Raw genomic sequence first — 14,223 nt, 5'->3', positions numbered from 1 at the left:
TCCTCTCCATCATACTGCCCAAATGACAATACAGAGGCAGGAAGAAGCTTCCAGTTTCCAGGGCTCAGCAAGGGAGGCCTGGGGAGGGGAGGGGCTTTCTGAGGTACAGTAACCCTTTTCTTGACAATGGTTAAGACCTTCTAGGCTCCTGGAAACTATGGACGTGTCTTGTCTCTGGGTCAGTGTGTTGGGCCGTGCCCATCATACTATAGTGATGAGCAGTGTAACCCATGGGAAGAATCTGGATAAAGGGAACATGAGGCCTGATGAGTTCTTAGTCATTTCCTCTGAATCAAAAATAACTTCAAAATAAAAAGGTTTGGGTGGGGGGAAGCTAAAAGATTGTCACATGACAACCAAAGTCCTCACTTTTCTCCCTTGTCCTTTGTCACATTTGGCTTTCCAAATATATGCCAAATGTTGATTACAAAGGGTCAAATTTCTCTAGTTTTTCTTTTCTTTTTAATTTTTAAGTTTATTTGTTTGTTTGTTTGTTTATTTATTTATTTAGTGTGTGTGTGTGTGTGTGTGTGTGTGTGTGCGCGCGTGCGTGCATGCACATATGTACTCAGTGCAACAGTGTACATGTAGAGGTTGGGTTTTTTCTGCCCATCATGGTTCTGAGGATCTAGCTCAAGTGCTCAGAGTTGTGAACAAATACTTACATGCCGACCCCTCTAACTCACCCAGTTTTTCTTACTTTCCAGCAAGGAGAGGCAAGTACTTAATGCACCTCACTCGGCATTTCTTGGGAAGACCCTCTGAAAAGGGGACAGCACTTGACCTCTGACAGGACTTCAGTTAACTGTTCCCAGCATGGGGATCACCAAGATGCTTTCAAAGTGCTCAAACACCCTAGAAACGCCTTCACCTCCCAAGTCTGAAGCCAGGGCCTTGTTAGAGATGGAATATGCGGAAAGGTTAAGACATTCTCCTGGGAAAGTCCTAGATTCTATACCAGGGTTCCTGTAGAATATTCACAAGAGAAACCGTGATAGGAATTCTAATGTCAATTTAGTAAAGCAAAGAGCAGATTTTTATTACATTCCTTTCTACAATTATGATAGTCAAAGACATAATTATAAAAATCAATTTATTACTGGGTATCCAAAATGAAAATGCTGCATAGTTAAGAGATAATTTCATTCTTTGCATCATACTGTTTTCTCAATTCAGGTTCAACCCAACAAACAAACAAAAAACAAAAAAACCTAAACAACTACCAGAAAGATAGAAGTGAGCCATTATTTTTAACTTACCAGCACATTAACCTGAATCTCAATTATTATGTATCCAACAACCCACTTTACTATTTTATAACATGTGGCCACTTTAAGGCAAACATCTCATCAAAGGCCATAGCCAGGGGTCCTGGGCATTCACATGTCAGTCTACCTCTGTGTCTCATGGTGCTGGTATGGAATCCACGGTCCCACACATGGCAGGCAAGGGCTTTGCCACTGAACCATTTCCCCGGCCCTTTCTTTCTTCCGGTGACGGTTTGAGCTCGGGACTTGCTAAGTTCAGGCTCACCTGGCACTGGCAGTGTTCCTGCCTTGGTCTCCCAAGCAGGAGAGGTTACAACCCAGCTGTGCTATGCCAAGGCTCACCTAAGTTTGGGAACCTGATGAAATTTTGGTGAGAAAAAAAAAAAAAGAAGAAGAAAAGAAAAACAAATATAAACACAGAGCCAAAGTTCTTAATTTAGAGCCTTCGAAAATTCAAAAGACTGGCCTAAGATGGTTTATAAATGAATTGGGCAACTGCACATGACCCTGAGTTCATTAAAAGCGAGGCTATCCAGCTCTCGGAGAAGCTGTCATCAGGAAGAGGGTTCCCCAGGAGTCCCGAATGGAAAGTGCCACCCCAGTCTTCCTGCGCATCACTTTCTCAACACTGCTGATGGGGCCTGGATGGCAATGGTCTTTCCAAACTACACAGAAACGAATATTCATTGGGGGCCATTTTCCTTTGTATGTGTGTGGGTGGATGGTGTGTTCCTGTGTGTATGCACAAGGTCAGACACGAACCAGTCAAGTGCCATGCTTAATTGCCTTCGACTTTATGTTTTGAGATTGCATCTGTCACCGAACCTGAGCTCACCAATTCAGCTGGACTAGCTATCCAGTGAGGGCCGGTTGGTCTTCTCTCCACCTCCCCAGGACTGAGATTTCAGGCCTGCAGAACAATACTGAGCTTTTTAGAGGTGTACTGGAGACAAGGCTTGGTTCTCATCTTGCATAACTAGAAGTTCGCCCACTGAACCATCTCCTCAGCCTCAGGCGACAAGTTCTAAGAGGCCAGTTTCTTGGAAGAGTGCTGATCAGCATGAGATGCTATCTGTGAAACCTAGCTCAACTCCTTTTGTTGTGCTTGTATCCAAATCTGTACCCCTTAGGTGATCACCAGCAGTCACTGAACTCAGAGAATAACAGCCGTCCCCTCAGGAGTCCCCTCTAAAAGCCAATCTTGGAGAACCATTCTTTTGGATAACCTTGTTGTCACCTGTGTATTTTAGCCCCAGAGTTCTTTTCCACCCTGTAGCTCATACTGATGATAAAACCTCAGTGTTAGCGTGTCAGCATACCCATATGTGGACAACCCCTACAGAGGGTAGTGGAGGAGCTGGTCAGCACCCCTGTTCTACAAACGAACACCAAGGAGCTTTCCTGCACAAATGGCACCGGGAAGGAGACTTTTAAAAACCAGTAACACACTGTGTGTGTGTGTGCGTGTGTGCGTGCGTGTGTGTGTGTGTGTGTGTGTGTGTGTGTGTGTGTGTGAATTGTGGGGGGAAATTTACAAGCAAAATAAATTTTAAAAGCCTAATTAAAAAAGCAAAATTAAATGTAAAAAGTGTGAGTGTTCTGGAGATGTAGCTGGGTGGTACAGGCGCTGGGTTCTATTCCCAGCATCTCATAAGCAGAGTGTGCTGCTGCATTCCTGGAGAGACAGCATTCCGGAAACAGTGTGTGTGTATGTGGGGGGGGATCAGAAGTTCCTTCTCAGCTACATAGAGAAATCCAGTCCAGCCAGCCTGAGCTACATGAACGTTTGTCAAATAAAATCAAAGAAGCAAAATGAAAACAAACACCCAACTACAAAAAAGAAAACCAAGTGATTTTCCTTCTTACCTTTTAAAATTCACCCTTCACATCTTGTTCATGGCCAAACATCATGGACAGGAGCTTTGCGACATTCCTAGGTTGTATCTGCATGCTATATATATTCATTCTTGGTGGAGAAACTTACTTTAGGAAAAAAATTTGGCTCAGGGGAGAAAATATTTTCTATGTCCTAATAAGAATATCATGGTTTCTTTATGAAAATTAAATAATAATAATAATAAAGTCCATTACCTTGCAGCTGAGCCCCTAATGGTTCCAGATGGTCACTGCTATAAAGAATACCCCTCTATTCTTTTTTGGAGACCCTGAGGTCACAAATTATCTCTGAGATGTAGGGGTTATTCATGTTTCTGAACAGTTAGGTTTTGTTCAGCCTTATCCATCCCATTTGTCTCGGGCTAGCCATCAGCGACTCTGGTGGTGACCGGTGCCTCCAAATGCAGTGTGACAAATAAACCTCTCTTGCTTTATGCATCTCTGCCCACCCTGTCCACTTAACAACTACTCAAGCTTTAAATGAATGCAGGCAACTACAGCTACACTGGCCGACACCCACAAACACATCTCACACTGTTCCCCTTCATTTAAGTGCAAGGAAAAAAAAACCTAAAACAACAGTTAAAACTTTTTATCAGGTTTTGAAAAAAAAAAAAAAGAAAGAACTTACTTTGACTTGCTATTTTCTTCAAACACATATTCACACCTCTCTCTTTGCAGGAAAAAAAAGATTCCTTTCTATTACAACGAAATTGCATTGATGCTGTGTAGCAAAAATACACAAAATAATGCAATACACTAAATAAAGCAGGAATGTAAATCCTGTTCCCGCTGTCACTGGATTCCTGCTAACTGTCTCTCTTCGGCTTGACATCAATTAATGATTTTAATTCCAGACTCTGTCACAGTGCCCACCACCCCTCTCTCTAATTAAAATGGATGATGTGTGATGGGGACAAAGCACACAAGATTTTGTTCTTCTAACATTTCTATTCATTAGTATTTGTGCTTTTATAATAAATGGCTTTTAGCACTAATTGCAGCAGAGAAACATGAAGAGAACACATTTGTGACTGAGCACAGTCTTTATTTATCCAGAGTAGGTACAGATAAAGTTTATGCTGGGTTGAAATCTCCCAGCTACATACAAAATGCCCCTACTTCCAAAACAGGGGGATTCAATGCAGGGAATCATCCAGGGGGAGGTTTGAGATTGGATCTGGGGCCAATGTGAGTGCTCTACCACTGAACTATATCCCCAGTCAAGTTTTTTTTTTTTTAATGTATTTATTTTTATTTTATATGCATTGGTGTTTTGCCATGGATGTCGGGTCCCCTCAAACTGGAGTTACAGACAGTTCTGAGTTGCCATGTGGGTGCTGGGAATTGAACCCTGGTCCTCTGGAAGAACAGTCAGTGGTCTTAACCACTGCACCATCTCTTCAGTCCCCCCTCCCCCTTTTCTCTCGAGATAGGGTTTATTAAGTTGGCAAAACCTTCCTTGAACTTATTCTAAGCAACATTTGGACTTGTGATCCCCTTGCCTTGGTCTTTTGAATAGCTGGGATTAAATACCGATACAAAGCCTGTTTCCATGGTACAACTTAAAGAGGAAAAAAAAAAAACCTTAAGAAACAGAAATTGGCCTTAGAATAATTAAATAATCAGTTAAATTCTTCTTGTGCTGGGAATTGAACTCAATTTCATTCATGCTAAGTACATACTCTACTACTGAGCTGTACTTTCAACCCTCTAGAGACTCTTCTCCACGTGCCTTGGATTTTATTTATTTCTTTGAGACAGGGTCTCATGTATCCCTAGCTAACCTTGAACTAGCTGAAAATGAAGGATTTAGCAATTGTCTACAGATGGCCTTAGATTTCTGATCTTCTTGCCTCCACTCCTGAGTGCTGGGATTACATGTGTATGCCTCTATACATGGTTTATGCAACTCTGGGGATCAAAGGCAAGGTTTTGTGTACCAGGCAGGCACTCTGTCAGCTAAACACATACCCAATCCTTTTCTAGTAGGGCAGGACAAGGGGGCCTTGAGCTATTCATTGTCCTGCATTAGCCTTCTACTATAAATGTGGGTGTAAGCCATCGTATCCAGCAACTTTAATGGTGTGTGTGTGTGTGTGTGTGTGTGTGGTGGGATTGTAGTTCAGTGGTAGAGAACTCGTTTAACATGCCAAAAACCCTCTGAGTGCTATAACTAGCTTGCCACACATGACCATGCACATAAACATGTGGTTAACATTTACAAAAGAGGAACATATTAAGATTAGTTCAACAGAAAGCAATTTGAAAGTGTTTCAGTTGCTCCATATTACACAGTTGTTGGCTGTTTTAAAAACTTCATAATGATCTTATGATCACGTGGTTCTTCTGGAACCATTTGCTCCAACACACTGTTCCATTATACAGAAGTCTCACTCTGGAAACACAGTCCTTGCATCATCTCTCTCTAAAATACCCATTTTACTGATATTCATTCAATAAAACCTACACTCACGGAAAAATTAAACACAAGACAGTGGTTTGGTTGCTGTGGGGGCAGCAAGGCAAGAAGACGAGCGCAGGAACGAAGTCCTATCAAACAAAGGCCCAGGCTCTGAGGAGCCGAGCTCACGGCCACCATCAGAACAGAGCAGCATTTTAGGGATAACATTTAAATACCACAGACATAGTCCTTTCCGTTTTCCAATATTTACTTCTTTAGTAATGGGATTCACAAGTGTGTGCAGGCAAGAAAACACTTTGGTTTGGAGGACATGTCATGAAGCATTTATGAAGGAATTACAGCTTCTATATTTGAAGTAGAATCAACCAAAAATTCTAGAACTCAAATACTCCAGTGTAAAATGCTGTTATAGAAGGAACGCGTCCTTAGCGAGAGAGAGGGGGAGGCTGTGGGGACAATGCTCTTTTCTGGGTTGTGTTTTTTAATCTATTTTTCTAATCATATTTTCCCCAGGAAGCGACAGTATTCCTCCTCCAAACAGTATGGCTAACGGCGAAAACAGCACAGAGGGGAAACACACTAAAGGAGACTTAGCACACACCACAAGCACCCGACACACAGTGGGACTTAGCACCCCATCACAAGTATCAAGCTTGCAGCATGAGTAGCACCCATGAAAGCACTAAGGACGCACTGTGACTCAGCACCATCATAAACATCACACACCCAGGGTACTGCCATCAGCACCAGTTTGTTATAAACCCACAGTTCATATAAAACATACTTTTAAAAGTATTAAAATATAAAGAGCCATAACTTGCTCAAATTTCTGAATGCAACTGACTTTTTTTTTTTTTTTGGACCAGTCACTTTTCAAAGTGACTTGTTCTAAGCCCACATACACTGTAAATTTACTATGACCAACTGAGTTCTCAGGGTACTGCATCATACAGGCACAGAGATAGATTAAAAGTCAAAGTGAGAAATGAACCATGCTTTGAGCAAATTATTAACATAAATGAAGCTGTGATGTTAAACTTGTTGTTTAGTTGGGCACATTTGACTGTGCATTATGAAAGTATCCTGGAAATGTTGATAGAATTCTGCAGGGACGTACAGAAGCCACCTAACTGCAAAGCAAGCATGTCTAGACTATGAAAGATTGTGCAGTGTTGGCCAATTTCAAGGCATGGAGGCAGAGCATTTCTTCCCATCACGCCATCTGCTCTCTAAGGAACTTGGACATCTGTGGATGACGTGAGTCCATACACTGACCTGGTATGTTCTCTGTTTAGGAGAAAGAAACTCTTATAGCGTGTATGTGATAGAGACTGTTAGGGAAGAAGAATGGGGTGGAAGAAGGATGTACAAGAGTCCATTGGGAGGTATGACTGTGAGCACAGTGCATCACAGGTACACATATAGCAACACAATGAAACCGATCTGTGCGATGAATACACACTAAAACGAATGAATAAACAAACAGACAAACAGAAGCCCTGACTAACACAGTACAACACGTTCAGAGGAAAATTAGGGACTGGAGTCAACTCAATGACAGAATGCCTGGCATGTATGAGCCCCTCAGCTCCATTCTTAGAACTAACAACGATAAAGAGATAAGTAAACAGGTTAAAAAGTAAACAAAAATAAATACTGAGGTAAACGCATATGTATCATACATTCAAACTTTGTGTTTTATTATCCAATACCCCCAATGTCTACATTTTACTGGGAAGCTAAAGAACAGAATAACTGTTCCATTCAAAACAAAGAGAAATGAAAAGCAAAATCCCCCAGAGGAAGAGGAATGAAAATGTTCCCACCTATAATCCCAGGACTGGGGAGATGGAGACGAGGCTTGGTGGTCAGCCCTAGGTTCAGTGAGAGACCCTTTCTCAAGAAACAAAACAAACAGAACAGAACAATAAAGAGCAGCAGAGGAAGACACTGGGTTTCCACATGGATGCACATCCCCATGGACATGTATAGATGCACATAATTTACACGCACACACACACAAAGAAACCCAATAAATAGATAAGTTCAGTATTAATGTATGATGTCCACTACGTAAAATGTGTTAACTAAAACCATAAAATTTCACTCAGGTTCAAACGAATAGGAAAGTTCCTGCTTTTTCTTTTTAAAAGCCTTCCTTTGTGCTCCGTTAATTCACAATCATCACAGGTATTACAGCTGACTGCAAACTATTTGCCTGTAAGATAAAAGCAGTAGACAGGAAGCCATGAGCGCGGGCGGCACCTCTGCCCAGGCAGGTGCTGATACTTCTGAGGCCTACCTCTCCTGCTCTTCCTTCATCCGCACCCTGTCCTCTTCTGACGTGAAGGAATCCTGGATTTTGACTCGACCCATTTTCTCCATCTTGTCATCTTTTCGATGTTTGCCAAACCTGTTGGTAATGAAAAATTCTACCTGGTCAATACATACACAGTGAGCTGACCTTTCTCCAATACACACATACTTAGTGAGATGACTAGGTCCCCACAGTGTGGCCCCATGACTCCTGAGTGTATCATCTTCAATTAGAAAATTCTACTAAATTTTAATTAGAATATCCCAGGTAAAACCTTTTTGAAGGGCCATCCCCAGCCCCCCAGTATCTATGTTTTTTGTGTTGTTTGACAAAACAAAATAAAAAGCTGAGCAAAGCTAACCAGTTTATTCTTCCGAGGGGCTGGGGAGCGGTCCAGTTGGCAGAGTGCTTACCGAGCATGCATGAAACCCTGGGTTCCATCTGTAGCATTACCCCTCAGAGAGAGAGAGAGAGAGAGAGAGAGAGAGAGAGAGAGAGAGAGAGAGAGAGAGAGAGAGAGAGAGAGAGAGAGAGAGAGAGGAGATATAAGAAGTTCAAGGCCATCCTTATCTACAGAAAGAGTTCAAGGTCAACCTGAACTACTCTGTCTCATAAACAACAGAAGAAAGACTTGCAGTTGATCTCACGAAACAAGGAAATAAATGTGCAGAGTGACAGGCTGAGCACCTCAGACACCAGAAAGAAAAAAATAATCTGCACAGAGGGAGCTCCTCTTAGGACTGAAGACTGAGAATCCAAAATCATCTAGTTAATGATCTCTCCATAAGCAATGATTCTTCTTTATTTTCAACGGGTAGGCTTATTGGGAACATTCATCATAGTTTAAAAACTGACAAACGTTTGCAGGGTTTAAAACACAGAGGATAATTCACGCCGCTAGACTGGAGCTTAGTACACTGGAAGCTTTGGGGGCATCTTCACCAAATACTCTCCTCAGTCCAGTGAGCAAAGGCAGGGGGATGCCATCCCTTAGAAATCCACCTCTGATCGAAACCAAATCCAAGGCATGCACATGTGATTTGGCCTTGGTCCGACACTGCTGAGGAAAGATGCCGACCCCAGGGCTTTTAAGAAAATGCCATGCTAGTCTATGCTGGCATCCAAAACCTCACAGATGCCTCCAGCTTCATATGGACTCCTTTTCCTGCTGTTATTTTCCTCTCTAAAAAGCCCATGTGCCCCACAATGCCTGCCTGCCATGGTCTCCCATCAGATTCATGCGTGAGGACTGTCAAGTCACCAGCTGTCTCAATGAAGAAATCTCAGGCACACAGTTGCACAAAGAAACGCTCATTAATAAAAGCGGGGGGCGGGGGGAGCAGGGAGGGCTGAGGCTTTCTATCTGAAGAGGTGACACAGGACAGAAGGGCAAAATCATGGGCACAAGAGGGAAATCTCCTCATTCCAGTGTGGTTGAAGCCTCTATCCAGCTAAGCATCAAGAATTGAACACAAATAACACTTGCTAAAGGTCTTTCTCCCTTTCCAGCTACAGACCTGTGATTTTTTTTAGGGCTCTCATCCAAAACCCCTTTTACAGAAAGAGGGCATATCCTAAACCACTTGCACAATTTTGTCAGATTGCAATTGTATCCCCGCCACCTCTGCAGCCATCCTATAATCTCAGTTGGAAAAGAGGGAACAGAGTTAAAGGAGGAGAGGACTCCTTAGAAATCCACTGAGTGACAACATTCCCAGAGTCTCCAACATTCTGTCCGTGGTTACCACCGGGACATTTGAAGGGGAACACTCCCTGGAGAACCCCCTACCCACCCTTGGGTATGCCTTATTCTTCCCTTGAACAACTATGTTCTCTTGGTCCCCTTGCCCTCCCACGTTCAAGATCCTTGTTTAAAGTATCCTTTAATGCACTGTGACTCTTAAGAAGCCTATGACCCTCTCAGGGGTACCATATTCCTTCCCTGAGTGCCTCTCGGCTTTTTAAATAAACTCCAACACTGTTTTGCTCACCCTGAAATTCTTTTCTGCATCAGAGCCAAAGGGACTTGGTTCTACCCAGAGATTAGGGGAGCTTTTCAGGTTGCTGGTGATGACAGAGCGGGCCTATGGCTCCCTCTCTAAGTCTGCCAGCTGGCAGAGAGGCCAGGAATCAGGTTGACAGAGACAACCCCACATCGAAATGAGAAGAGCAAAGCCACGTACAGTTGACAGATAAAAGAAAAATATCTTCCAAGTCACAGGGTGGTTGGCTGGTTAGTGGCACAGGTAATTTCTTATTAGTATAAACCTCATCTGAAACACTCAGCCACACAGGAAATATCTAGTACAGACCTCGGACAGTACTTAAGGTACACTGTACTAGTCAAAGGGTTTATAAACATCAAGACTACAGTATTATGCCAGTAAAAGTCCATGTATTGTCACCACGCTCATTTAAAACTATATATTCTAATGTGAGAAAATAATCAAACCTGGCTACAAGTTAATTCTATAAAGCAAATCTGTCCTTGACATCTTTAGATGTCCTTAGAAAGTAGATAGAAAACTACAACTGGGAATGGAAAGAAACAAAAGAAAGGGAAGAAGAAAAAAAAGTCTCCAGGAACTCCATCAAATCTAGAATCAGTCCACTTTTTACAGAGGGCTGGATAAAGCATGTACTGGGACTTTAAACTAATATATAAACACACACACACACACACACACACACACACACACACATACACACATTAATTCTGGGAGTTAAACATTATAAAGTTAAACTTTTGAGAATCAATGAATCAAATAATGAATAGAAATCATGCATCCTGGGAAGCATCATCTCAATCATCATGCTCAGCTATTCACCATGTATGTATAGGAGCATCTGCTTGTATAAGAGCTGCCTTATCTATAGTCCCGAGCTACAGGCAGTACAGAAAACATGCCATGTCACTGTGGCACCATGGGGTCTCTATTCCAGCGTGTAGTTGTGTGACAGCAGAATGCGCTGGGGAGGGAGCACACAGTGCTGTGTGTGAGGAAGGACAAAGTGAGCCAGAGATTTTATGTTAGAGAATTAAAGATGGCTTTCCTGAGAAGACGACACTGAGCACAGATCAGTCATGTCAGAGCCAGCCACGCTGGGGCGTCGGCAATACAGGCTGAGGCTGGGGCTCAAGCTGGTAAAGGGCTTGACTACAGTGCCCGAGTTCCACCCCCAGCACCCTGTAAACTAAGCATGGTGGCACACACCTAATCGTAGCACTTGGGAGGCATTGACGGAGGAAGAGAAATTCAAGGTCATTCTCAGCTTCATACTAAGCATGAGGCTAGCCTGGAATATATACAGTCTTGTCTTAAGTAACATAAGGAAAGGGCTAGCACAAGGGACCTGAGGCAAGATAGGATGATTTTCTTTGAGGAGCCACAATGACCCCAAATCCAGGACTGACACTGGGTGGCATCTGGTAATAATTGTTACAGAGTAAGAAGCTGAGTCCTTGAAGGGGGTTGTCAGAAACTGTGGCATACATCAGGTGTATTGGGGGGCATAGAGGGAAGGAGGGGTTAATAGACAGAAATACCAGGATTCGCAGATGGGGGAAGCCACTGGCACGACAGAAAATCATCGTTGCCTGTGAGGTTTGGAAGACAGGGCTACTATCCAGTGACACACAGGGCAGGGACGGGCAATGTCTAGTGGCTGAACGCCACCTGAGATTGTCCTCTGACTGTCACCCACAAACAAACATGTACACACATACAAAAAAAAAATGTCTAAGTTCAAACAAATACATTTGTCTAATACAAATACATTTGTATTAGACAGCTATAAAGGTAAATTATTACAGTCATTTAGTTTCCAGTGTGTAAATGTCCCTCAAATGACACACGGTTGTCATAGTGATTCAAGTTACTCTCACTAAGAAGATAATATGTCTGTGCACTGAGTAATCCTATTGGGGGAAACTGAGATTGATCTGTGCATGTGTTTAAAACCCAGGCCTTATGTATGCTACACAAATAGTCTACCAGTGAACGAACAAGTTGGAAAGACTCAGTTATGTATATATTCTTCTTTATAAGCCAGGGATGAGTGACTGACAAAAGGCCACTTTCCAATGTCACACTGATCTCAGATCAGCTGCACCATGGATCTGAGATCTACAACGCGAGCCAGGTCACCTGAGAGTGGTTATGGGAAAGAGATGGGGTAAGGAATGCCTTTGGTCATGAAGAGAAAAGCTAAAATCAAGTACCAGGACCCCCAAATGGATGCCCAAACTGTCATTTCCATGTAGAAAAAACCATCACTAACAATTAACGCCTGCTACGTTCTCCTTGATATTCAAGCACTGCTTTCATTTTTAGTGAAGCGGTATAAATGTTGCTGAAGTAGCTTGCCATTTAAACTGTGATCCTTCTACTGCTACTAAATTTAGAATTCTTTAGAAAAATCATGCTGAATGATAACACAGTGCTCTGTTCTAGATAAAACAAAAACGCCCATTGGTTATGACGAGAGGGCTTTCCCTCAAACAGTGTTTTAAAACATGATACAGTAAAAAGAAAGTTGTAAAAGCATGCTGCCATATATAAAAATAGCATCCCCAGAACCAATTATTTTACAGTCTTTGAAGAATAGGTCTTAAAATAATGTTTTCTTAAAAAAAAAAAAAAAAAAACCAAGTGAAATGTCATTGAAGTCTGATATTTCACTGCTAATTACCAGGGTTCTATGACTCAGGAGGACTTTGTCATGATGTGTGTCACTATTTACCTCAGGAAATATGTAGGCTGGGATAAATGATACTTTATGGTTGTACAAGAGGTCTCAACTGGATCAAATATGAATTTGGCCTCAGCCCCCAGAGACTAGCACCTCCAACCAGGCACCACTGTGAAGCTCTGGAAGTCTTGGTCCTGTATGTCGCTCATCATTTCCCGACCTGTGACCTACTGTGCTTCATCCTATCGTTTCCTCTACCTGAGAATCCATTTTTTTTCTTTCTGGAACCTCTCATTTGCTTTCCTTGGCAGCATGCCTGCAAGGTATGCCACCTTTGGACACTGCTGGCCGTGACAATGCTGCCATTTGCTCTGAAGACCCTTCGGGCACATCAGCGGCCCAGCAAGCCAGCTGATGACTGCAGGAGGCAGACCATACCCCCCGCTAGTCCCCACTTAATGCAGAGCACACCTTACCCCGTCAAAACGAACCACCGGCCTCCGCCATCCCTGCTCTAGAGCTGCCGAGGCCGGAACCTCCCAGAGTCGTTTTGGCCCTAAGTTGCTCTAGAAAAACCAGTTCCAGTTGATTCTGGTGATAGAAACGGGTTTTCCTACATTCTAGATTTATCAACTTCCTTTAATGCATCACTTAGTTGGGGTTTCAGTGTGAAATGCCTGTGAATGCTATATGGAAAACTGCGCCCCAGAAAACTGCCACCATGCCATGATAGACCTATAGACTGTGAACCATAATACACCTTCCTTCCTTAAACTGCCTTGGCCAGGGGCCTTGTCACGGTAATGAAGACAGTAACTGACATGCCCTTGCAGTCTTGAACATAATTTGCAAACTTACTTTGTTTAAAATCCAAACCTCGCCGGGCGGTGGTGGCGCACGCCTTTAATCCCAGCACTCGGGAGGCAGAGGCAGGAGGATCTCTGTGAGTTCGAGGCCAGCCTGGGCTACCAAGTGAGTTCCAGGAGAGGCGCAAAGCTACACAGAGAAACCCTGTCTCGAAAAACCAAAAAAAAAAAAAAAAAAAAAAAAAAAAAAAAAAAAATCCAAACCTCTCTAGATTTTTTATAATATATAAATGTATATATTTATTTTACATCCTGGCTGCAGTTTCACCCCCCACCCCCACAACCCTCCCTCTGTTCCCAAGTCCCAATCCTCCATTTCTGTTTAGGAAAGGGTGGTCTCCCATGAATATCAACAAAACAGGCCCTATTAAGTTGCCATAAAACTAAGCAGTTGGCCTCTCTAGATGGTATATGAAGAAAACAAAACTCTAGCTATACATCTTTGTAGATTTTTTTTTTTTTGCATTCTTAACCACAGAAGACATGTTCACAGGTTTCTAGAAATCAAAAGATTCATCTTCCAGTCCAGTCATCACCTGACCGAATGATAAACTGAGGCCCAGGGGCCTCTGGGAGCTATCCAAAGTCACACTGCAGGCTGGGACTAGAGATTGGAGAACCTCATGGTTAGTTTAAGACATCTTGGGTTGGGTTGAGAGGGGGTCCTGAACTTGAATACTCCCAAGAAAATAAAATCTAGCATCTGCTGGCAGTTCAGTCTGGGCACTTCCTAAGTAAGACATACAACCCGCCCCTGAC

The 14,223-nt window shown here is 42.8% G+C and overlaps 1 protein-coding gene across 14 annotated transcripts in view; it reads right to left on the bottom strand.

Moving 5' to 3' along the window:
- The window catches only part of Pard3 (par-3 family cell polarity regulator), a 555,581-nt gene that overhangs the window by 141,363 nt on the left and 399,995 nt on the right, over positions 1-14,223 (bottom strand). For 13 of the 14 annotated variants that reach the window (XM_028887845.2, XM_028887847.2, XM_037206368.1 and 10 more), the window contains one exon: positions 7,892-8,002. In XM_028887845.2, coding sequence (XP_028743678.1) covers positions 7,892-8,002 — 111 coding nt within the window. Of the gene's footprint in view, positions 1-7,482; positions 7,808-7,891; positions 8,003-14,223 lie in introns of those variants that run through there. The other variant, XM_037206369.1, reaches the window with a different exon arrangement.

Source organism: Peromyscus leucopus, chromosome 5 (assembly GCF_004664715.2).
Source record: "Peromyscus leucopus breed LL Stock chromosome 5, UCI_PerLeu_2.1, whole genome shotgun sequence".
Taxonomy (NCBI): Eukaryota; Metazoa; Chordata; class Mammalia; order Rodentia; family Cricetidae; genus Peromyscus; species Peromyscus leucopus.
Note: the sequence above shows the minus strand (reverse complement) of the source record. Positions and strands in the feature narration are given on the sequence as shown.